General features: G+C 41.9%; 1 protein-coding gene across 1 annotated transcript in view; it reads left to right on the top strand.

The window, feature by feature from the left end:
- Positions 1 to 26,952, top strand: part of dmd (dystrophin) — a 1,748,406-nt gene that overhangs the window by 1,427,559 nt on the left and 293,895 nt on the right. Inside the window, exon 54 of the mRNA XM_041212034.1 lies at positions 7,278 to 7,467. Coding sequence (XP_041067968.1) covers positions 7,278 to 7,467 — 190 coding nt within the window. The remainder of the gene's footprint in view (positions 1 to 7,277; positions 7,468 to 26,952) is intronic.

Genomic DNA, 26,952 nt, shown 5'->3' on the forward strand with positions numbered 1-26,952 from the left:
GAGACTTCTTGCACACGGCTCACAAGGTCCCTTATCTTTGCCTCCCTGTACATGCATGATTTCGGGGGACATGGCTATGCCTCAGAAAATGTTGTCTGGGGTGTGAGGTGGCGCACACAGGCTTATTGCAAATAAACTACATCAGACATGATTAAAGTGCAAGTGAACTATATTTACAAAAGTATGATAAGTTTAGCAATGATAGTGCACCCATGCAACCACTTTGGAATGCAGAACAGTTTTTCATTCCCTAAACCTTCTTCTAAGTGCTGCCCCGACATCCCCAGCAGGCGTAGAGGCAGCCTGCTGACCCGTTGGCCCCGTTGTCTTGGACGACCTTGGCAGCCGTCCGCTGGAGACCTGAGGCCTGGAGGGCCAGGTCTTCCTTTGGCTGTCCTGCTTTGGGGCAACTGCTTCTTCTGTGGCCAGAGGATGAAGCTGAAGAGGTCACAGGCAAAGGGGATTCAGAAGGGCCAGACAACCTCAGAGTCCTGAGTGGAGGCTCCAGACAGTATAAACTGCCTTTCCTCCTTCCTTTGGGTGCCCCAAGACCCCTCCTGACTCCTTGAGGGGTAGGGGCACCTGGAGGGAGGTCGAGGTGACCCATCCCCCTGTTGTGTAGCCACTGCAGAAACTCATCCATGGCTGCATTGATAGAGTGTAGGTCTATGCTCATCTCCAACAGAATCTGCTGGGCCAGGTTCTTCATGGAGTCGCCACCCTCCCCATGGAGACCTCCATGCGTGCACTGTTTGGCACCATTTCAGTGGCCAGCAGATGGATGGTCTCCTCCACCTCCTATGCCACCATGTTTAAGGCCTCTGACATCTCTGGCTGATTTTCCCCGCCTCTTGCTGCCTCTCTGGTATCCCTTGGAAGGCCGTTTCTAGAGGCTTGTCATTGAGCATGAACCTTGCAGTAGGTTCTTCCCCAACACTCCTCCAAGTGCCAATGGGCTTGGTTGACCCTGCCTCCTCCTGCTGTTGACACATGTCTATGTAGTGACCATCAGAATGTGGACCCTTCCTAACTAGAACTAATATCCACGGGATCTGTGCCCCTATGCTGGTGGAAGATGCAAGTGCTGTGACACCTCTACAGGTGCACTTCCTTCATCAGTAATGTCCTCGCTTCTCTCCGCGTTTGTCTGCATGATGGACAGGGCTTCCTCACTTTAGGGCCTTGCCCTCTTCCTGGTGGCACCTGTAAGTGAGAGAGGAGAGCAAGACTGACTGCATGAGCTGCTTCCAACATGGAGGCACCCTTGACCCTGAGCTTTCTATGACATGCATGGATCCTTACTAGATGGAGGCCACAAGGCAATCTCTCCATCTCCGATGGATCAGTCCCACCCCACCATTGCCAGTTGGGCTGCCTGCTCCTCAAATTCAATAAATTCTTTCAATAGTGGCCGACCCCATCCTGTCTTCTCCCTCTCTCTCCTATTACGGCTCAACTTCTCTTGTGCAAAGAGAAAAGATTGGGTGTTGTGTATCTTTCCTATGCTTGCAGGCTTGCAAGTAACCCACTGGATTATGCACCATGTGACTGCAGGTTGTTCAGAAGGGCCAGCACCATCCAAAGCGGTGAGCCCATGCATATATAAGGATATGGCTCAAAGAGACATGTCCTGGGTGGTGTTTGCTGGTGCCCTCAACACCTGAGCCCTTTCCCCCCTACCTTCCCTCCCAAGCAGCATGTGAGCTCTCTGTGTGGAAGGGTGAGGATCCACAGTGGCCTCTCCATCTGCAGAGTAGATGGAATAGAGTGAAGCTATGAGACATCACCTTATCATGTTGCCACTGAGGCCTGTGTCCCTTGTACCATTTATTGAGGTGAGCATGAGCAGCTGAGTCCAAGCATAGACACAAACTGAATTCCACACGTGAGTTGAGAGTGATTGCCCTTGAGAACATTTAACCAGGTGTTGCACCGAAGAGTTCTTGTAAAACTGAAACTAATGGGAATCAGCAGGACCCAGTCCCAGTTGTTGGAGTCATACCTGGTACAGAAATGGATGGCTGTGGACATTGGAGGCCAATCATCTCAGCCCCAGGGCAGAATGCAGGCCAAACTACTTCACTTGCTTCATTAATGACCTTCCCTCCATCATAAGTCAGAAGTGGGGCTGTTTGCTGATATTTGCACCGTATTCAGCTTCACTTAAAATTCCATTAATAATGAAGAATGCCCACTTGTAAGATCAGGACAACAGCCAGGCTTAGGTTAATAAGGAGCAAATAACATTTGTGCCACACAAGTGCCAGGCAATGGACAAATCTAATAGGGAAAAGCCAAGCTACCTTCCCTTGACTTTCAATGGCATTACCATCATTGAGTCCCCCACCATCAACATCCTACAATCAAGAGCAACCAGAAGGTGAACTGGGACAATAATCTAAATGTTGTTGTGCCCTAAGCAGGCTTGAAACTGGGTATTGTATGGTGAATAACTCACCTCCTGGCTTCCCAAAGCTCAACACAAACTGGAGGAACAGCACCTCATCTTCTGACTAGGCACTTTACAGCCTTCCGGACTGAATATTGAGTTCAACAACTTTAGATCTTGAATTCCCTCCTCCATCCCCACCCCCTTTCCGTTTCTTCCCCCTCCCTTTTGTTTTTTCCAATAATTTATATAGAGTTTTCTTTTCCCACCTAATTCCATTATTTTTAAATCTATACCTTTTTTGCCCTTTTAGTCTTATTTCACCCCACCCCCACTAGAGCTATCTGTACCTTGCTTGTCCTGCTATCCATTCTTAATTAGCACATTTTTTTAGATAATATCACCACCTTCAACACCTCCTTGTTCTTTTGTCTGTGACATCTTTTGGTTATCTGCTCCTATCACTGCTTGCTTGTCCCTACAACCACCCCCCCCCACCCCCCTTAAACCAGCTTATATTTCACCCCTTTCCTATTTTTACTTAGTTCTGTTGAATGGTCATGAGGACTTGAAACATCAACTTTGTTCTTCTCTGCCGATGCTGCCAGACCTGCTGAGTTTTTCCAGGTATTTCTGTTTTTCTTTTGGCCATCAATCTACGTAGGCTTTGATCTGATTCTTCAGGGTCATTTGCATGGTGAGGGTGCCCTAGCTATTTCCAGCAATACTGGAACATCTGTTCTTGAGGGGAGTGGAATAGGGAGAAAGGAATTTTACAGCTGCACAATGTTGCTACATCTTGGTCCATTCTTAAGCTTCAAAACTTTTCTGCTCTTAGAGGCCTAAATATACAGTCACTTCTCCAGTGAAAGCTGACTACTTGTGATCAATTGCCAGAGGAAACTGGCATTTGCTGCAGGAATGGGTCCATTTCTACTATCCCTGTCACATGTTATGTTGGTGTAGCTAATGGTGGACATACTGAGGCAGAACTGGTGGCACTTTTGATGGATAATGCTATCTGTCAGTCCCACTTCCTTTGATGACATCCACACAAAGGGAGAGAAAGACTTAAGAAACAACTGCATCCATTTCCCGCAGAACTCGCTTGCACTAAGGAAGAGGTAAGCCTGGGAAAACTGGGTCCCTGAACAAGAGAAAAAAGGTTAATGGCAAGGAGTTGGAAAATTTGAATTGTGTAAACCAGCAGAAGGATTTTCACCTTCTGAAGGGTACAAATTGAATCAGGACAAACAAGTGCAGTATTCAGCTGAACACTGTAGCAGTCAATGTGTCTTGACCGCAAAGGCAGAAGGTGAATGGCTCTGCAAATAAAACTTGGAAGAATAGAATTGGAAAGGGATAGAGTGAGAGAGAAATTGAATGATTTTGCCAACAGAAAGTGTGTGTGGCAGAAATATCAAATAAGTACTTTGCTTCAGTTTTTACAGGGCGATATGATCAGGTGGACATGTTATTGGAAGATGAGATTACTGCATTTAAAATAAAAAGAGAAGTGTTAAATAAATGAATCAAACTCAAAGAGGATGAAACCCATGGTCTGGATAGTTTGCAGCAATACATTTTGAAATAATCTAGAGAAGAGATAGCAGAGGCACTATTATACATATTTAATAATTCATTTGAAAATGGTGTGGTGTCAAAGGATAGCTACTGTTGCACCTGTATTGAAAGAAGATAGATAAAACATTTCCTGGGAGCTATTGAATCGTTAGCTTAATACTGGTCATGGAAAAAATAATACTAATACTACTAATGGAGGAAATAGAAAAACCTCGAGAACCAGAAATTTAATAACGTATAGTCAATGTGGATACCAAAATGGAAACTTTTGGTTGACCAACCTCATTGATTCTTTGAAGAGGCTACAAAAAGAGCAGACAAAGATAATGCAGTAGATGTAATTTATCTAGATTTCCAAAAGGCCACTTAATAGATTAATGAGTAAGGAGAGCATGTGGAGTGAGAGAACAAAAAGCAGAATGGACAGTTTGTTGCTGATTGCAAGATAGAAAATGACAAGTAGTGGTGAAGGGTAGCTATTCAGAGTGGCAGAAGTTGAAAAGTGAGGTCTCACAAGGATCAACGCCTGTACCACTGTTGTTCACAATTTATATTAACAACTCAGTCTTTAGAATCAAAACACAACTTTTATATTTGGGACATCATCAGGTTGGATATGATTGTCAATACAGAGGCAGACAGCAACAATCAACAAGAAGATAATGAAAGAAGTAATTAAATTTGCAGAATGGGCATGTAATTGGGAAATGAATTTCAATATAGATAAGTGTGAGGTATTACATTTTGGTAAGAATAATACAGAAGTCACGTATTAGAAGGGAGAATCTAAACAGGGTAGAGGAGCAAAGGGATCTGGGAGAACAAATGCACAAATCACTAAAAGTTCATACAAGTTTGGCATAATTTCTCTACTTTTCTGGAATGAAGCCCTGGTGCTTGGTTTGCTATTTTATGTCCTTATTAAGCTCCATAACTCTCCATTCCCTTCTCCCTCATATGCTTATCTAGCCTCCCCTTAAATTCATTCATACTATTTGCCTCAACCGCTCCCCGTTTTAGTGAGTTTCACATTCTCACCACTCTCTGGGTAAAGAAGTTTCTTCTGAATTCTCTATTTAATTAATTGGTGACTATCTTATGCTGATGTCCTCTAGTTTTACAAAAATTGAAATACGCTTTCTTCATCTACTTTATCAAAACCTTTCATAATTTTAAAGACCTCTATTAGGTCACCACTCAATCTTTTCTTTTCGAGACAAAACAGACCCAGCCTGCTCCTGATAAGTATAATCTCATGTTTCTGGTACCATCCTTGTAAATCTTTTTTCACCCTCTCTGGTGCCTCTACGGTTTTTTTTATAAAATGGTGAACAAAACTGTACAAAGTGTTCCAAGGCCAGGATTTCCCGCTAGCCGATACGTAAAATGCCCTTGCGGGCATCATGCTGGGCGGGCCTTAATTAGTTCGCTCACGTAAAATGGCGGCGCACCTCCACGTGCCCGCTCCTGAACTCCCCCACTGATGGGGGGAAAATTCTGATCCAAGTCTGGTCCAACCAAAGTTCATACAAGTTTAGCATAATTTCTCTACTTTTCTGGAAAGAAGCCCTGGTGCTTGGTTTGCTATTTTATGCCCTTATTAACCTACTTTTAAGCTAGATGAGGAAGGATTGGAGGAGGCTTAATTAGCGTATAAACACTGACATTAGCTAGTTGGGCTGAATAGGCTGTTTTTGTGTTGTATATTCTATATAATTTTATTTTGCATTTGAATAACTCATTCTGAAGGTGGTACAAGTTAATGTACTAGTTGTTTCATTCAATAATTATGGGCTCCTCCATGCAACATCATGTATCTGACATAGATATGATGCATATGTTACAGGGGCCCCCAGCTATGTTTTGGAAGCAAGTCATGCGAAAGATGGGAGATAAAATGCAGATTTAATTGGTGAAAATTCCAAACTTATTAATGATAAATCAAATTCCAAGATGTTTGTTAGTGAGGAGTGACCTTGTTTGGAGAACTCCTTGTTTTACTGGTTCTGGAACAAAGCAATGGATGAATTAGTTTGTGAATATGTCTCAAGTAGACAGACCTGCTTAGAGTTTGCAGGCAAATTCTAAAGGACACAGTTCCTGAGATTAAAATGGGAATCAGTATGGAGCTGAACAGCTCCATTTCTATGATGTCTATTTACAATGTAATTTTTTTAATGTTTTCAGTAGTCAATTCCCTGCCCATCTTGATCACAGTTGGTGAAGGGGGAAGATTTTCTTTCTTTTTGAATGTTTTTACACATTCTAGAGGTAGCAAATTTCAATAAATTTTCACTAGAAAATTTTTATCATGTTGCTGCTACATAGAAATCAAAGTAAGTCTTACTCACAGATATTACTTTCAGGAATTGAAGTCTGCCTCACCGTGCTTCAACATTCAGAGTGAGCATTGCCTCAATTCCAGCTCAGACTGATGAGATGAAAGTATGTTCTAAGGGTCCAATGTAAAATGAGCTTTACAAGCTCCGACTGAGTCAGTGCACATTTACAACTAAGAAACCCTATAATCCTGAAAAATAGAAGTCACATTACTTGTCATACAGTGCCTGCGAATTTGCTTAGAGCTGTTCCCACTTCACCAACCAGTGTGCTTTCATCAGAAGTGTGGCTAAAATGCCACTCATGCATGTAAGCTAGTTTTCCACTCCAGTTCCAACAAAGTTGTGACAACTCTGAGGAAATTCCGGCTATCAACAGTTGGTGAAAAATCCCACTTCATTCAATAGAAAAGCACAGAAGCCAGTTCTTTGGTTTGCCTGTTGTTGTTTCATTTCATATTTTTGTGCTATTACAGTTGAATATTTTATTCAAAAAAACACACAGATGTGTTTAATCAGATCTATTTATCCAGGCAAACCAGTCTAACTAATTATTGAGGAAAACCCAATTGAGTCCTGGTTGTAAAAACTAGAATTTCCAAATTTTCCATGTGTAAATCTGGGACAAAGTCATTTTTCTATATGTCACAATGTGTTGAATGTAATAGGGTCCATGGTGTAGACCCAAAATTATATAAACCACCATAGGCATCTTTTTGCATGTTTTAAGTGTTGTCAAGTGTAATTACGTTGTACTGATATAAACTTAATTAAGGGATTAATATGGGTAAATTATGTGTGATGAGAGATTCCCTAAATATTTAAATTTGTGACAGTCACTAACTCATTCTTATAATCCTTTGTTGAAGGTGTTACTGAGTTCATAATTGGACTCATAACAGTGTTGATGAAAAGGCTATGTTAATGAAGATTGCTAATATGTGTAAAAATAAATGGTTCCACAGGGCCAGTGAGAGGGAGGCTGCACTGGAAGCAGCCCTCAGATTGCTGCAGCAGTTCTATCTGGACTTGGACAAATTCCGGGCCTGGCTTACAGAAGCAGAGACCACTGCCAATGTCTTGCAGGATGTCCCCTATAAAGAGAGACTACTGGATGACGCCCAGCTGGTTCGAGAGCTGACGAAACAGTGGCAGGTACGTGTGGTGGTGTATTTCTAATATGTTTGCAGTTCAATCATAATAAAATTGTTCTTGTACATTTGGTAGTCAATACCAGAATTTGGATTAGCAAAAATGAGTTTTGGTCATCTAAAGACCTTATTATTTCAATGAATCAGCTTTGCTTAATAACAGGAGGTAAACTCATGGAAAATGCCGTAAGTCTATCATTAAACTATTTTGAGGTAAACTTATGAAGACTTTTAACTGGGCTGAACACTGTCTTCAGCACCTATTGAGCTCTCTCTCATTTCATTCTGATTTAAGCTAGTTTGTAAAATGTGCTTTCCAAAGAAAAAATCTCATTCTGCAGATAGTTGTGTGAAATCGATCAGTCACTTGGTGTTTAATGTATAATTCCTTGATTGTGAAACCTCAGAAGCACTTCCTTTGTTAGGAGATTTGATACATCTTTGGAATTGAGATTAGTGGTACTACTTGCCTGAATGGAAATGCTAAATGCATGTTTAAAATTGTACCCCACACATTCACAGATAATCATTGGGTATGGGGCAGAAGTTTCTTCCTGTTTTGATGATATTAGGAAATTTATACTCCCAAGCAACATGTCAGAGAGGGAAAAGCTTTGTAGTTTTTCTGAGAATTACTTTGAGTTAAGAGGAGTAGGTTCATGAGAAAACCAGAACACCCCCCCCCTCCACTTTAGGTTTCAATCAAAGTAATATAGTTTATTCTTACACATGTTATAGTCAAGCTCATTTTTATTGAACTAATACCATTAATTCAGCAGGTGAGCATGGTGAACTGTTGTTAATTAACTCTCTTCTGTCAGGAAGACTCTTCATCATCGGTTGACACTAAAACAATACATTGGAAAAGACTGAGCAAATTAGGTGAAGGGTCAAGGACAATAGTACATACCACCAACGCGGTTCAAAAGAGTTGGAGAGGTTATGAGATAAATCAAGAAGAATTGATTAAATGACATCAATCTCGAGTTTTAAAAGCCCATGGATTACAAAGGAAAGGGAAGACTGGATGAGGAGAGGGATAATGTGGGCTTCAGATAAGAATATGTTAAAATAAGAATCAGTGCAGTGTCTCTTCTTGTCAAGTGTTTTCTGCATTCAGAGGAAAGGAAGGGTTTTCAGCATGGCTTATTTGAAGAAAGTTCAGAGGACACCTGACCACTGTATCAATGAAATATAGACAAGTAAATCTGCATGTTAGGGGAAGGTTGCAAGTTAATGATGAGGACAACATCATCCAGCAGATGACAAGCCTTTTCTTCAACTATGTCCAGAGCTCCAGACGTCCTTAGAAATGACAGCTTCAATGAATTGTTGGACGGACTTCAGCTTTATTAAAAGTTAAAAATTGTTGATGGAAAAATCAGTGCTGGCATGACAGAGACGTTTGAGGAGATGTAGGGATGCCATTTAAAGTCAAGAGGAGGTTAAGGCACCACCAGTGTAACTAGATTATTAGAACAATCAAAGAAAGAAGTTATTGACATGAAAAAGCTATGGGTTTGAAAACAAAACAAAACATTTCCTTGGCCTCATTGAAGGCAATGGAGGAGATGAAGATGTAGTGATTCAACTATTGCGGTTCCAGAGGACTGGAAGTGTGTGCTCTGAGGGTATGCACTTTGATGGAAATCAGTAAATAGTAAATCAGAAAAAAACTGATATACTTGAATGATGAATGGAGGAGCTCATTTTATGTGGAGAAGCAACAGAAAGGGAGAACAAACATGGGGCTCCAGAGTTAATGGAAAAGGTGCCAAATTCATGCTGTACACTATTCTACTCACATGTGTCATTCTACCACCAAAGTATTCTTTACTCATACCTGAGCCAGGAGAGTGATTATCTCCAGGCTATTTAACCATTGAAACATTGCACATTAACTTTAACTGCACCTCACCTTTGCCCACATGTGTGAACTTAAGGGCCTGAACTTTTCCCGCGTCGGGCGGGCTCAGCAGGAGCGGGCAGGGGCAGTCACAGAGCCGACCGCTGCCCGCGATCAGTTTGGCACCACAATTAAGGCCCGCCCAGCGTGGATCACAAGTGGTAGCACTGAGCACTACCTGTGCAGGCGGGGGGAGGAGGGAGAGCCAGGACCAGTGCGAAATAGCGCTCCAATCTCCCTGAAGCATGTAGCTGCCTCAGGGAGATTGAAGCACTTTTTAAATAACTTATTAAAAACATTAAAAATTTAATGAAACATGTCCCCTCATGTGACTGTGCATATGAGAAGCGACATGTTTTTATTTTTCAGAAAAGGTTTTTATTCAATTTGTAAAAGCTTTAGGAAACCTCATCCCGCTCCTGGATGAGGTTTCCTGAAAAACGTAAAGGCCGCTTAACCTTTTGCCTGCCTGCCAACCATTAGGTTGGACAGGCAGCGTAAATTTCCAGTTAATGAGATTGCTAATGACCTTAATAGGCCTTTTAATTATCGGTGGGCACGCAACCGACTCTGGCACGCGCCCGCTGAACGAAACATCACGAGACTGCGCGATGACGTCGGGACACATGCCTGATGTCATCGTGCGTCATTTTACATTCTGGCATGTCGGGCTCGCGTCCGCACGCTCAATGTAAAGTCCTGGCTCAGAAGTCAGTGGATTGAGAACAGGAGCAGAAAACCTGGCTGGTTTCTTTTTTCTCCTACCTTGCTCAGAAGCAGCATGGCCAGTTGTGTCACTAAGATCAGTTAACCCAGCAGTGAGCAATGAGTTTCCTGGATTGTAAAACTTACTCCCATACTATAGTGCTGTTTGAGGCAACACAAAATCTCAGGGCAAAATTTAATGCTCACCCCTCCCCCGCCCCCCCCCCCCCACCCGCTGAGGAGAGTTTGGAGGCGGGGGGATGGGGGATGGGTGCCGTGTGATTGGATGACAGGGTGCGGGGTGAGATCCCACTTCCTTCCTCCCTCTAATTAAGTCCAGGGAAAGTAGGGTGGAGGGTGGCCTTCCCACCCCAAGGCCAATTGAGACCCTTAATGACTACTTCAATTCAACCAGGGGCAATTGGGAAGGTTGCCATGTGGGGCAGCCACCTGCAAAACATGTCTGGTTTTCCTGAGGCCTTTAGAGGGCAGGTCCCTCACTTGCAGGCACTTAGTTTCTCATCAAGAGCCCTAGCATCGTGTCATTAAAAAGCCAACTTCAACCATGAATTACTTAGGGGCACATTGAACTTTTTAGGGAAGCAGTGTATGTTTTTAAAGAAATACAAGCAAGGACAGTGAGCAAAAGATAGCTGATAATATAAAGTGACCACTTTCTGGAATAGTTCCCATGTGGATTATACTGACAAACCTGTCCTGAGAGAACATGGAACGTTGCACCTGAAAAGGTGTTGTGGCCTTCTTCAAACAGAGACACTTCAAAGAAAGATAGGAAAGATTCATCAGACTGAACTTCAATCTCCTGTGGTTGCAGAAACAAAAGACTGATTACCACTTCTCAGCAGTCATCTAAATCCATCTCCTGTTGATTCATATCTCAGAATGTTGGAAATCAAAGAAAACAGACTCTGGGTGCAAGATATGTTTTTTTCCTTTACAGAAATACACAGGGAAAATGGGTTAAAAAGCTAGCTGCAGAGCAATGCAGTGTGTGCTAGTGTGCTGGTGTGCTGTGTGTGTGACAGCAAGAAGAAGACCAATAGTCACCCCTGCAGTTGCAGGCAGTCTCTCTCTCTCTCTTGCTTTGTCTCTGTTGTTGGGGGTAAGGCTTAGCAGAAGCCACGATCAAAAAAGAAATAGGATAGCTTCTTCTGCTAACCTGTGGAACCAAGTGTTTCCAAACCCACTGCAAAACAGCCAAAGTCAGCTCTACTGGAATCACCCAACATAATGGCCACAACATCTGCACCTCATGGACAAGCCAAAGACTGATTTGTATATCGTTTTTAACTTTTATTTGGACTCTTAACTTCTCATTTCTGATCTATGTGTATGTCTGTTGGGCCATTAATATTTTTCTCGGGTTCTTAGTAGCTAATAAATTTACACTTTCTTTGATTCAAGAAAGCTTGGTTAAATTGGCTCCTTCTAAAATAAGTACATTTGGACTGGGAAAATGTATCCACGGGGGAAGGGATTCCTTTTACATTAACCTTGTGGCGACCAGCTGGGTGGGTTGAATAAAGAAGGGAGCTAGCTCATTCCTCCTCACCTGGGAGCATAACAAAATTGGGGCGCTGTTTGGGAAATTAACAAATTGGGGGACCTTGCCTGGGGACGGATCATAACAATTGGGAAGTGGTGCAGGAAGCCCCCCCTCCTGTCCTTGCTGTTGACTAACTACCCTCCGTCATGACCCCTCTTTCCTCTCCCCCACTCACCTCCTGCGAGTGGCCTTGTACCGGCGACCCCCATCCTGCCCACACTCATCTCTATTTGGGGATTCATTAGTGATCCTCAAGGTAGGCCCCAGTGTAATACTGACACTGGCTACAGTTCCCAGTGGTGCTGCCAGTACTGGAGAACTGTCAGTTAAGCTGGTAGCTCTCAGGGGTGGGACTGTTACCCGAATGGAGCCTTGATCGAGTGTGAAGCCTAAGCTGTCCAGGTAAATGCCTGATTATCTGGTAATTGCTTCAGACTTCCTGGAGAGAAGTGATTATGGGGTTCAAACTGGTTCTCCAACCAGTGGGTGGAACCTCCATTGCACTCATTAAATTCCACCATAAATAATCTCACTATTATTCAAATTCCTGCATGGCCTCTCCTATCCTTATCACTGTAATCTTCTCCAGTTTTTTAACACCCTCCCTGGATTTCTTTGACCCTGATCCACTTCTGTGAAGTAACCCCAATCCCACAACCACCCTCGCCATTAGCAATTGTGACTTCCCATTACCCAGGACCCATGCTTTGGAATTCCAATTGTACAGCCCTCCAACTATCTCTCTTTAAAGACTCTTGTTAAAATCTACTTCAATGACAGAGGTCACCCCTTCTGGGACTCGCCAACCTTTTTTTTGATTACGCGCCTGCAAAGTGCTTTAGACATTCTTCTGCCTTAATGGTGCTGCATTCTTACTGTAACTAATATAGCTTAAGCGAAGATATTTCTTTTGCAGTCATAACATCTAATGCATAAACAATAACCTAAAATATGTCTGTACCATCAGATTGTTTAAAGGAGAAGGTTTTTGAAATTCATCTGCAGCCAAACAACAATGTTGCATTTGTGTGACAAATAAGGCTATGGCTGCTAATCTTACAAATGTTTGGTAGCAGATAGCTTTTTACTCAGTGTCAGTACATCTGCATTGGAGTAATTGAGATTGTGGTGACAGCTCCAGATTCATGATAACCAGCTGAGTGTGTAAAATCCTATGCATTCTGACACAGCGTAACTAGTGGGCTTCCTGTGGAATGCCTTTAGGCTATCTCGCATTTGAAATAAGACTCAAGAGAGAGAACAAACATTACAGTCTATCCAAGGTGACCTTACTCGAGTTTTATGCACAGAATCAGTAACATACAATATATCAGTTCACAGTTTCTACATTTTTATTTTTCAATACGAAAGGAGGAAAATTGTGCTTTCGTAAACAAGCTATAAAATGAAAAGAAAATCTGTCAGAGAGAAAATGCACTATCGGGAAAATATTAACATGAATGACTAGCTTCTAAATCCTGCAGTTATTTAGTCAAATTTGAGGAGGCCCTTGGGTTCCAAGCAATCTTAAATCTTTATTTTTGTGTGCATTTCTATTCCTTCCCAATGATTGAATGCAGAGGTTAATGACTTACAATTTGTGAAGTTAATAAGAGGTTGTTTTTTGTCACGCCTATTTATTTTTCTAATGTTCTATAGAGAGTCAATAAAATTTAATCAGCAAAATAAAAGCATAATTCCATCTGGAAATTAAACTAAACTAACTGTAATGCAGGGTTCACATCCCTCCCCTGAAGGCACGGTACATGTCAAAAGCGGAATGTACTCCTGTCAAATTCGGAAAACGGTTCGATGAGCTAGGCATTGAAATCAAAAAATTTTTGTGTTGACATAATGTCAAGAAATCATGGAAACTAGTAATTAAATAATAGCTTTTGTTCATAGTTGACATTAATCATTAGGTTTCTTTCATCTAAACATCAGATAGCAGGAAATTTCTGAGTTATTATTTCCAGATTTAGTAACAAATCTGGTTGAGAAAACGTAAGCAGGTCTGTGTGAATGGTGGGACTCCTACATATCAATGCCAGCTGCCTATAACTTACTCCAATGTCTTTACCATTTGACAATCCACAACTGCAGCCCTGGTAATTCAACAGCATATATTGCTGGTAATCAGGACTGTGTGCTATAGACGTGGTAATAACTCCAAGAAGAAGAAACATTAGGTACAATGAAGCCCAAGCCACAACAGGAAGTGTCATAGGGCAGATCATAGGATTACTCAAGTCGCTTCAGGAGACTGGATATATCTGATGCAGCTCTGCTATCCAACCCGATAAAGGTCTCAATCACTGTAGCTTGCTGCTTTGTATTATATCACAGCGAAGTGTCATGACACAATACCTGTATGATACTATTATAAATCTTTAAAGACATACTTTAAAGGACTATGCTTTAAAAAAATAAGTAAAACTAGAACTTTAGATGGGTCCTCAGAGCCAGCAGGTAGTTTTTGTGGGTTAAACCATCTTTTATCTCTCAAGAGGACAAAGAAACCCACTTCTGATATTGACTCAAAAATAAAAACAAAAAACTGCGGATGCTGGAAATCCAAAACAAAAACAGAATTACCTGGAAAAACTCAGCAGGTCTGGCAGCATCGGTGGAGAAGAAAAGAGTTGACGTTAGGATTCACATAGTTCTGTTGAAGGGTCATGAGGACTTGAAACGTCAACTCTTTTCTTCTCCGCCGATGCTGCCAGACCTGCTGAGTTTTTCCAGGTAATTCTGTTTCTGACATTGACTCACTGTGGCATGGAGATAAACAAAACTACGTCAACACCTTCATTGTAAAAATGGAAATTTGCCTTGTCAAATCTAAAGGCTTTAGCCACTTAAAAAACAACAGGTGGGTAAAGACATCAGACTGTTAACTAAATTACCACAATCCTTTGTTTGGGACCATGACTCAACACTGAAGTGAGGTCATGTGATACAGTAGCCATCTTGGCTCCCTGCTAAACATGTGGCAGAAAATTCACAGATTAAAGCAAAATACTGCTGATGCTGGAAATCTGAAACATAAACAAAAATAGCTGGAAAAACTGAGCAGGTCTGACAGCATCTGTGGAGAGGAAGACAAAGTTAATGTTTCGAGTCCATATGACTCTTCATCAGAACTTGCTTTGCAGAGACTTTATCAGAGACCCAGATGGAATTCTATCAAAGAGAGGGTCTGACAGGCAAAGCCATAGACCTCTGCAGCCAGTTAAGCAGCAAAGTTTTTCATTATTCGTTCAGTATCTTGAAAGAGAAATTAAGCCTCTATTTCTACTCTAACTTGTTCCATCATTTAGCCTACCTGAGAACACAACCTTTGGGCTAATCAACTCTAGGAACCATCACAGAGAAATCTCTGCATTTTCAAGACCCTCACTTCAACTAATGTACCAATTTGACGATGAAACATCAAGCCTGCACTGAAATAGAGGCTGAATTAAATTCCATTTTTATAATTACTGCTTTATCTTCAACAATATCTAGTTTTTTGTGTGTGATAGTGTGGGTGAGTCATGTGAATGAGACACACATTTCTGTTAACCTCTGGGGCAAGTACATGAGAAATAAACTAATCTTCATTTTTAAAATACAAAAACTTGCTGTTGGGTTATTTAAATTAACTCAATTATTCCGAGGCTAAGAAAATACACACATCTACATACAAATATATTTGATGATGGACAATAAAAGAAAACACCTTTAAATTGTCGTGAGAGAAGAAAGTCTTGTTACTTTTGGAAAATGAAGATGATGATGATGATGAAGGGAGGGGCATAAGAATCCACAGGAAGGAGAAGACTAAGAAAGGACAGCCAGAGAAAGGAGGGGACAACTGATAACCGAGTATTCAATAAATAATGGTTAACTTGCCACATAAAGCCACTTCTCACCGGCCTGTACTCCCCTCACATTCTCACAAAGTCCCTCACTGATCGGCAGTTTATGCAGAAATATGGATCTTCTGTTTGTGTCGTTCGGTCCTTTAGTCATTTTCGAAATCAAAAAAGCTAGTATCCAGGTACAGCCAGTGATTCGGAAGGCAATTGGAATGTTGTTGATTATTGCAAGGGGAATGGCATATAAAAGTAGGGAAGTTTTGCCACACTAAAATTAAAGCAAAATACGATGGATGCTGGAGATTGGAATAAAAGCAGAAAGTACTGGAAAGACTCAGCAGGTCTGGCACCACCTGTAGAAAGATAAACAAAATTAACGTTTCGAGTCCAAAATGACTCTTCTTCGGAACTGAAGAGAGGTTGTTTTGCTGCAGTTGTAGATGGCATTGGTGAGACCACATCTGAGGTACTGTGTGCAGTTTTGGCCTCCTTACTTAAGAAAGGATATAATTACATTAGAAGCAGTTCAGAGAAGGTTTGCACAATTCATCCCTGGATTGGAGGGGTTGTCTTGTGAGGAAAGGCTAGACAGGTTGGGTCTGTATCCGTTGGAATTTAGAAGAACAAAAGGTGATCTTACTGAAACTTATAAGATATAAGATCTTGTGGGGACCTGACAGGTTGGATGTTGAGTGGTTGTTTCCCCTTAATGGAGAGACTAGAAGTAGGGGACACAAGTTTACAAATTAGGTATCTCTCATTTAAGGCAGAGAAGAGGAGAAACTTTTTCTTTGAGGGTTGTTTGACTGTGGAATTCTGTTCCCCAGAGAGCGGTGGAGGCAGCCTCATTGAACATTTTTAGGACTGAGTTAGCTAGATTCTTAATTGACAAGGGAGTCAAAGGTTAAAGGAGGAAGACAGGAAAGTTGGTTGAGACCACAGTCATATCAGCCATGAACTTATTAAACGGCGGCTCGAGGGGCCAAATAGCCTACTCCCGTTCCTAACTCATATCTATGTTTATATTTTATTACAATAAAGGTGCGATATAAATATTTGTTACTGTTATTGTTTGGGCCTGAAAGGTTTGTCTTTTTAGTGTGCATGGTATGACCAAGTCTTGCTCTCTAGAGAAGGTTCTCTTCTACCTTTTTAGTAGAGCAGTATACCTGGTTTCACCGCTGTGCCTGCTGCCAGTGATCCACCTGGCTATTGAAAGGACAAGGACATGGGAACTGCTGGAGTTGGGAGTTCTTCCCTTTGACCCTGCCTCTTTTAACACCGCTGGCCTTATTTTGGGTGGTTAAAATCTCTGCCCATACTGAATATAAAAACAGAAAATTGCAGATACTGGAAATCCAAAACAAAAATAAAAACAGAATTACCTGGAAATTTTTCCAGGTAATTCTGTTTTTGTTCCATACTGAATATATGCTAGAGCTGCATTGGAAGAATCGCAGGTTTTTGGTCACCACATTTTTTCATACACTCTTGGATTTTAATGCCCTATTATTTTTTTTTGTTTGGCAAGGATGGGATTGTGTTAGATGACAATAGCGTTTGAGGCTAATGGAATTAATTGCTTAATAGCTTTCAAGCTATTATTTTTTGTGCTTGTAAATGAAACATTTTCTGAGGTGAATCTGTACTGTTCTAATTTGCTTTCCTGTGATTGTGTTCTGCATTCATATAAGCTCTTTTATAGGTCTGCTGTTAGTTGTAATAAGAAAATTGAATAAGCTCAATTTGGAGAAAGGTTAATGAATGTTAACCCAAATCGTTGATTTCCAAAAAGCAAATTTACTTTTTTTTGCAGCTGGTTGAAATAGCACAGTTGGCAAACTTATTTTTTAAATTGATTGCAGGCTTGCCATAAATATTATCTGCAACTTTCTCCAGAGCCACCAATCTTACATATATTATAATGTTACATTTGTTCGAAGATTGCTAAAGGGCCACTCTAAGTGCCATCATTTTCACTAGAGCACAGCGTGTTCTGTGAATAGAGGAGTGAATAGCCTATGTATTTATTCTACACTACCAAATTATCACTGCTCATGTGTGGTCTCAGATCCAGAGTGTAGTTGTGATACTTAGCTGCTAACTAGATCTCCATCTTTGAGGCCACTGTTCTAAAGAAGTGAATCCAGGTAACTGTAGCTATTTGTAATTTGTTGAGGTCAATGAAATGAATAGCAGTAGGTTAATGACTTTCTTGCTTCATCATTTTAAAAATTGGGTTGCAACTGTAAATGTGGCAGATGGGCAGTAAATGTGAAATGTCTAAAATATTTTAAATTTAATTAATTTCCTTTTTTGCAGTTTGCTTTTGGGGTTGGAGTATGCAAATCAGAACCCATTTGTGATAAAGGTAAAAGTTGTGAATGGCCCCAGGCCAACTCAAGGAATGCCAACTGGCCACTTCTGATGCCCTTTGCCTTTCCTGCACTTGAACAAAAGATAAGGAATATCAAACTGCTAATATTATTGAAAAGGAAATTGAAATAAGCAATTGGACAGAAAGATTATAAAAGGACATGGCACAAGGGTGCAAAAATACACATCTTTATATTTTGTAATAATGTTTGGGTGAGCAGTGAAATTAGCTTTAAGATGTGGTTACCTCTCAATCTCAGCTGGCACCTGTCCATTGTTTTAAATTAATTCACTTAACTGTGTAGTCCACTTCACTGTGGCAAAGTACAAGCAATCTTTCAAGGAACAAGTTTTTTAAAAAAAAACAGGACATTGTGTGCATATCTTCAAAGTGTCATCCATCATTCTTTATATAATGATTAGCTCTGTGGCACTCATTGGTTATTTCTGCTGCACTGCCAGACCAAAACTAAGAGCTGGATTCCCAAAACAAGCAACTCAATTAAGCACCTTTCAAGCAAAATTACATCCACACTGGCTGTGATGAACAGCCAGTCTCTCCAAAACAGCCATCTGTTCAGCACTCACCCTATTTAATCATGGCTTGTGCATAACCTCTAAGGCACTGCTTACTTTCAACTTAATAAGAGATTCAGCATATACTCTGATTAATAAAGATGTACATATTGCCAATTGGACATAGTGTAAGGTAGAAACAGGCAAATACAGTTTCAAATCATTACACGTGCAGATTGCACTCCAGTTAATTTAAGATCATTTTGCATTAATCAAATATCCATGCTAACAATGGCAGCAGCACTTAGTGAAGTATTTGGGGTACAAATTGCACCTCGTTGAACCCATTCTATGGGCATAAAATGAATACAAGGTGCCTTACCTTTGGGCACCAATGTCCTACACCCAGTTGAGTTGGACCAATTTTCACCATCCCTGGCAGCAATCTAAAACGAGCAACAAGTCTATTTTTTTTCATTCAATCTTGGGATGTGAGAGTTGCTGGGAAGGCTAACGTTTATTGTCCATACCTAATTTCTATTGAGAAGGTGCTGGTAACCTATGATAATGAGGAGCCTACCATCTTCTTTTGGCCCCCTCACTGAAAATGGGTTGCAATGAACAGGGTAGGATTCTTCAGCGGCAGTTACGGTCCAAGTCAGTAGCCACCAGATAACGGCAAGATCTTAATAGAAATATCTTGGAAAACAATTTAATTCTTTAAAACCTCCTTGTGGAACCAGGTGCTCTTCCCAGCTTCACATCATTGCTGTTAGCTGTGATCTGCTCCACACAGCTGTTCTTACTCCTTTGTCTATATATGTATTCAGATCAAGGCTGGATAGAGCTTAAATTTCCTGAGGCACTGCCAACGAAGCAGGCAAAAGGGCAAACTACCTGTGAAGTCATGCTGGCAGCTCAGCTATATTATTTATATAAGGCCCGAGGACTAATTTCAAACCAGTCACAGGCATCAGGTATTGGTTAGCATTCCACTCACATTTCCACTTCAGGATCAAAAATATGCACCAACCCTGTTGAATTTTGCTTTCACAATACCCTATTTACAAAAAATATTTTATGTGCAATCTTTATTTTTTGTAACTATACCTTATCTAAAATACAGATCTAGTAGTCAGGAAAGTGTGGTATTAAAGTCCATGGGACTAGGGTTCTTTTTCTACCTTCTTGAAGTAGACTTATGCTGGAATTTTCCAGCCCCATTGGCATCGGGAGTCATGGCAAGCGGGGGAGCACAACGTGGCAAGAAGGCCAAAAATCAGTTTCACACCAGCGTGGAGCGTGTGCGTGAAAGTTAGTTGTGTTGTTCCATGAGGTGTGAGATCCCTGTGGATGTGTGATGGGTTTGTGAGCGTGTGTGTTGAGAGTGATGAGGTGGTTGACTTACCCTAGCGGACCGGATAAGAGCATTCATCCTCTTCCTGCACTGAATTGCTGACTTCCTCTGTGCTCCGGTGGTGCTGACCGCCACTGCCACTGCCTCCCAGGCTGGATTGATGACTCTGGTAGGCCTCCTGTGGCCAGAGTGGAAGTAGAAGACAATGTGGCAGCCTTCCACTGCATCCAGCAGGTGCCCCAGAGAGGCGTCACTAAATTTGGGGGCTGCCATCTTTTTGGTTTTTGGGGCCATCTGTCGCCTGGAGCAGTCCTGGCCTGAAGACATGAAGCAGGCTGTGCTCTGGTGCGCTTTAAGCGTGGCGCCTGGTGTGAGAAAGCACAGAGGTCATGGCATGGCAGGCAAATCCGAGGGTGCTGACAACGATCTGGCATGTTTCCCATGAATGCATTATTAATGATGCGAGACGCATTGGGAATGGGGCAATGAAGTGCAAAAATCCACCATTGCGGCTAGCAGGCAAAATATCTTTTTTCCCACCCGCTACAGCACTTAGTCCAAATCTGGCATGATTCCGCCCTTAGTCTTGCTAAGATACTGCTCTACAGTTGCTCGCAGTTTACTCATGCTCACTTTTTGGAATTTTATGGCCCCGTTGTGGCAGGGATGGGGCCAGAAAATGCGGCAAGCCATTCAAAACCCCATTAACTTCGGTAGGATCGGAAGATCCCGCCGATGGGAGGGACCATAAAATTCAGCCCGACATGTGTATGCTCAGGTATGGGAGTATCACAATTGAGACCAATGCTGCGCTGGTCTGCCATTCACACAAGCACGATTCCAGCAGAAATTTTAACAAGAAGTGAGAACCCTTGCACAAAGTATATTACCCACACAATACAGATACTAAAGTAGTTGTTGGAGTTGGTGATGTATTTTTTTATAAATAAGAAGCATTAACAAACTTCCTCAAAGACATCAGATTTGTTGGTTGTTTAGATTTCCCAGTGAATAACTTCGGTGTTACAAACTAACAAGAATTGGTCTAGAAAAGACAGAATAATATTCCATGGTTTACTTTTTCTCCTACTTGTAGGTAGGTCATTTTGAGATGAAGACAGGAATTGCCTGAGATTAGCAGTGACAGTGCTGCTGATTGAGGGGATTATTTTAACGTGAAAATACATGTGATGGTTGGATTTGCAATGCACCACTGCTTTCTCATATGATGATGATATTTTTCCCACAGAATTACTTAGTGAAGCTTGTGACATACCTGATAGGTTTAATCAGTGCTGCGTTAAAAGCAGGACAGACATTCACAATGTTTGAAGTCTATTTTCATGTTGTATTAGATTTTTCCTAATGACTGTATTGCTTTAATTGTGGCTCTGTTCAGTTTTTCTCTGAACGTTGAAAATAACAATCATTCCCATAGGTGCAGTTATTAAAAAGCAATATCCTTACTGAAGAGTGCTTGGCAAATCTTGTTACTGTATGGGACTGCCAACGTGATATAATGCAATACAGGTTAAATTGCATTGCAAAACATCCCTGTATTACTTATTGGAATACGTTGTTGTGATGAAAATAGCATGTTGTTTTTCATCCCAGCAATTATGATGGTTTCTTTTAAAAGATCAGCCACCTGAATAGTGTGCTCATGCTGTCTGGTTCTGCTTGGATCCTGCACAGCTGGCAGCCCCAGCAAAGTTAAGCTTGCCAGGCTCAATAAGGCCTGAGAGCAGCTGGGCAGATCAGTAAAATATTACATTTCCCAACCACCAGTTATGGGAAATGTGACACGTTTACTGTGGTGTTGTCATTAGCTGTGCACGACCCATATGTTGGAATCCAGCAGTGCAAACAGCGAAAAAAGAAAGAACTTGCATTAAAATGGCACATTTTATGGCCTCAGGATGCCCCAAAGTGTCTACAGTCAATAAAGTACTTTTGGCGTGTCGTCATTATTGTAATGCCAATTTGCACACAGCAGGCTTTTCAAACAGCACTGTGAAAAAAGCCAGATAATTTGTTTCAGAGATGTTGGTTGACAGATAAATATTAGTCAAGTCACTGTGAGAACCCAACTGCTCTTCTTCGAAAATATGTAATGAGATCTTTTACACCACCTGTGAGGAAGGGGCCAAGGATAGATCCTTGAGGGACATCAAAGTTAACAACAAACAGGAAGAGAAGCCATTGAAAGTGATGCTCCATCTCAGTTCCATTCAATTACACAGCAATGGAGAGGTGTTGGAGGAGAATGGTGTGGTCAACCATATCAAAGGCTGCACCTAGGTCAAGAAGGACGAAGCGGGAATGTTTATCTTTGTCACAGAGAATCTTATTTGTGACTTTCATAAGAGTCATTTCGCTACTGTTGTAAGGGCGGAAACCTGATTGGAGGGATTCAAACATGGAGTTTTGAGAAAGATGGGTATGGATTTGGGAGGTGACAATACGATCAATAACATTAGAGAGGAAAGGGAGTTTGGATTTGGAGTTTTGGAGTAATTTGCAAGGATGGTGAGGTCAAAGGTTGGTTTTCTAACGAGAGGAGTGATGATGGCAGATTTAAAGGAGAGGGGGACAACACCTGAACAGAAAGAACCATTAACAATATCTGCTAACATGGGGACCAGGAGGGAAAGTTGGCTGATAATAGTTTAGTGCATATAGGATCGAGGAAACAGGAGGTGGCTTTCATGGACAAAATGACCTCTGAGAGAGCATGAGGGGAGACAGGAGAGAAACTAAAGAAAGATGTGAGTTCAAGGCTAGGACTAGACATGGGGAGCTTTAGAGGAATTCTGGCCTGATGAACTAGTGGAAGGGATGTGGCAAAGGAAACTGATTGGATGGTCTTGATTTTGTAACAAATAACTCTATGAGCTCCTTGCACTTATTGTTGGAGATGAGGATGGAGGAGATAGGCGAGAGGGGTTTAGGAAGATGGTTTGCAGACAAAAAAAGCCTGGGATTATCTTTGCATTCCAGGATGACCCTGGAATCAAATGAGAGCAGGAACCAATAGTGCTTTATATGACCTAACCAGATCTGACTTAACCATGGCTAAACCAGTTGTTTGCCATATTCTTTGGACCCTACATCCCTTGGATGTAAGGGAGTGAAAATGAAGACCACATTAGGTGAATGGCTAGGGTGAGAGAGAGTAATGATTTTATTCGGACTGAGGCATCAAATGTGTAGGCTCGAATGTAGTTGAGAAACCAGTAGCTCCAGAATTTCTGTGGACAATGGAGAGCTAAAGGCTAGAGAGCTGGGATTTTAAAAGTTGTAAATAAATTGGGGCAATAGATTTTTTTCCAGTGGCAGATAGAGAAGGAGCTAGGTTTGCGACTTGGAAGAGGATGTGGGAAGTGATCAGCGATGGCCTTATCTGTGATTGTTACAATGGGACAAGTGAGACCACATGCGACAGCAAGGTCATGGGGGATGGCTGTGAATATGTGTTTGGAAGTTCACAAGGAGACAGAGCTTTAGGGAGGATAAAAGTGCAGTGAACACAAGAGAGAGAGCATTATGGGTGAGAACTTCTGAGGAATGGCAATCACAGTCTGATTGCCACTCCACTCCGTTTTACTTACCCAGGAGGGAGCTGCACATTTCTCACCCGGTATTCCGACATAGGCCTGGTGAGAAATGTACAGTGTATCTGGTTCCTGAGGCTCTTCAATGCAGGGCAGCGGCACTGGGGAAAGTGAAGCCACACCACCTTTTTATGTCACTAGCTGCCATAAACCAGGTAAGTCTAAAGGTCCCTGTGCACTTTGAGAAGCCAGGGGAAAGGTAAGTGTGTAAGGTAACTGGGCAGGATAGCTGGGGAGGTAGGAAGGGTCAAGGTTTGGGGGGGTGGAGGGAGGGATAGGATGAGTCTGGCAAGATTGGGTAGCCAGTCAGGGGCTTGGCGGGGAGAACATTGGGGGGTGGGGCGGTTGGAGGGTAGTCAGGGGGGTGGGCGGATAGTCAAGAGGGTAGTCGGGGATCAGGTAGGTACTTGGGGGCTGGGGGGACAGTCGAAGGATTGAGGGTGTAGTCAGAGGTGTCAGGAGAGGTTAGGAGAGTATTCGGGGCCCAAGGGGGTAGGCAGATGTGGGTGGGGGGGTCAGTGTGTGGGGGGAGTGTGAGGTGTGGGAGTGGCTGGGAGTAGTCAGGGGAGTCGGGGGTGTGGGGAGGTTGTCGGGTAATAGTTGGGAAGGTCCTGTGGGAGGGCGGGAGTGTCAGCACTATAATTGCCCAGGGGTTAGAAGTGATTTTAATTCTTCTAAATTTTCCTGGGTAACTACTCTGCTAAGAAAGTCGGAACCATCCAAAGCCTCTGATTTAAATCGGAGTTTTGGATAGTTCCCAATGTAGTCTAATTACCCATCGGAAGTTTAAACTTCCTGGGCAATTCCCATGCTATTCCAGACTTCCAGGGGATTCCCCAATGCATTGTCTGGGGTACATCTGGGGTACAACCCCCTGGAGATTGGAAGTTCAGGACTAATGAGTTGTGATGGAGGTTGAAATCACTGAAGATGAGAAGTCATTTGCTGCAGAGGCTGAGGGAGAAAAACAGTAAAGATACCTCTGTGAAAATGGTTGTATCATACTTGGGGAGAGAACAATGATTTTGATTAATAGGTGAAAGGGATGGAACAAGTTCAGAAGAGGAGCAAGTGTCATAGGAGCAGGGAATCAGGACAAGGTGTGACCTGGTGATAAGTGCCACCAACAAAATATTCTTCTCAATTTTGAATAGTATTCAGCCATAGAGCATCTGTGCAGAGTACATTTGAGAAAAACCAGAAGTCAGTAAAGCAGTGTACAATTCAGAAGAGCAACTCGAACAATGTCAAAATTTGTTCTTAATTCATAGATCCACCATCAATTTCCCTTTGTATTTTCTGGTGGATAGTGTGGTACTGTATTTATCCACTATCATGTGTAGAGCGTTAAAATTTAATCAGTGAAAAAGATTCTTCATGACAAAACATCAAGTCACAGCTCCTCAGCTGAAAACGCAACAGTGCTGAATATCCTAAATTGGATCTAAGCATGTTTCCAAAATTATTTGCAATTCTGTAGAACTTGGTAAAAGTTGTTCAGCATTTGCCTGTTGTGGAATCATAGAATAGCTACAGCCCAGAAGGAGATCATGCCCATGCTGGCTCTCTGTAAGAGCAACTCCACTAATCCCACTCCCCCACCCTGTCCTGAAAGCCCTGCAAATCTTTTCTCTTTAGTTGCTTGCCTAATCCCTTTTTGAAAGCCACCATTGTATCTGCCTCCACCACAACCTCAGGTAGTGCATTCCAAATCCTAAACACGCGCTGTGTAAAAGAAATGAGCTTGGAAGATGGTCTTGGTTTTACGGAAAATAATCTGGTGATTGGATTTCATGCGGTTTAAAGTAATTTTGAAGCTACTATAGTCTATTGAAGTGAGGTCAGTAAGTGCACATACATGCAATGTGATATATGGAAATACATTGCTCTCAGATCACATTATTCTGTACAGTGGATTCTGTTACAGGGGATCGTTCTTTATTTTTGAACCGTGAGGAATCCATGGGCCCTAGAATTTGTTTGTGACCTCCAACTTGTGCCTCTTCCACTAACTCTCTGCTTTTTTATTCCAAGAGTTAAGTCTCCTTCCAGGCACAAGTCTCCCAATCCTTGTTTTCTCTCTGCACAAAATGTAGAGATAAGATAGAGATAAGCCTGAAAATGACTGCCGGTGACGGTATTGTACAGACTATGAATATTCATTTCAAATTCCTCTGCAAATTTAATGGAGGTTTTAACTTGTTTAAAATAATATCAGCAACAGTCATTTCTACTATCTACTCTTTTTTTAAAAATCCTGGAATAGTGTATAGGAAATGAGGCTAAACCCCTAGCACTGCCATTGGGAATGTTTGAAATAAAATTATTTTGAAACCCCTTTCACCCAACAGCACCAACGTGGTATTTCTGGTAGGGCTGAGGGGAGGGGAAGCCAAATTAAAATATGTACACATTTAAAAGTTTTCTGATGATAGGTAAGGAACTCGAACCCTCTGCTGAGACGTTCATTCCTTCCACAATACATCAGTGCAAAAATGTAAAGCAAGCTTATCATTAGTTTTAATTTTATGCTGGACAGGGGAAGACGGGGTAATTAATTAAGTCTTGGTATGCCTGAGAACTTCTGCAATAAGGAGCACAGTGACAATGGGACAGCACAAACTGCAATAAGAAGAATAGCAGATTGCAGGCTGTAAAACCATCCCGGGTTACCATTGCAAGAGAAAGCCGTTGAGCCTGGGCATCAGACTGTCATGGGGCCAGGGCCTCACACTTACTACACAGAAGCCAGCACTTTGAGAGGGAGGGAAATAATTAGTGGAAGCAGAGAGTGAAGAGGAAGAAGCCACCCCTGAGGGGAGAAAGTAATAGCAAGAGCTGGGATTCAAGAAAGAGAGCAACAGTGGGAACTGGGGCCTGGGATTAGCGGAGTTGCTGTTACAGAGAACTGGCATGGGCCTGATCTCCTTCTGGGCTCAGAAAAGTTGGAGCAACTTTGGGAGCTGAGAAAGGGAGGGAGCAACTCGTAGAAGTTTGGCTTTAGATGAGGAATAGAGCAGCAGCAGAAATCAGGAAAAGAAGCAAGCAACGGTGACAAAAGGAACACATGAAAGAGGAAAAGCAACATTGGGAATTGGGACAGAGGAAAGGGATAGAGAAGCAACAGAATTCTTTATTATGAAAAGAGTTAGAGCAGGAATGTGGGGAAGGGAGAGAGCAGCAATGACTAAGCCAGAAGAGAGCAGCAATATCACAAAAGATGAGGAAGCTAGAACACAGGAAGGTGAGAAAACAAACGTTTTGAGAGTGGACCATGCCATTTTCATAGCTCCGGAACATTCAAGCTCATTTGATTTACAGAATCACATCAGTAATGGAAGGGTACTCCAGGGCTTTTTTTTGTTAAGATTTAAATTTGATGATTGTTTACTGAACACTGGTTGTTCACTGAACACTGCATATAATTTGAAGACATTTTTCTGTGTTTTATCCTATTAAATTAGTTCCTGTTAAGTGATTGTCCTGGAGCAGAGAAGATTCTAATTAACAGTGCTGACTTGTTCTGAATAACTAATTCTCTGGTACTGCACTTCCATTTATGATCAAGCACCACGTGACATTCTCAAC

This window comes from Carcharodon carcharias, chromosome 18, assembly GCF_017639515.1.
Source record: "Carcharodon carcharias isolate sCarCar2 chromosome 18, sCarCar2.pri, whole genome shotgun sequence".
Taxonomy (NCBI): Eukaryota; Metazoa; Chordata; class Chondrichthyes; order Lamniformes; family Lamnidae; genus Carcharodon; species Carcharodon carcharias.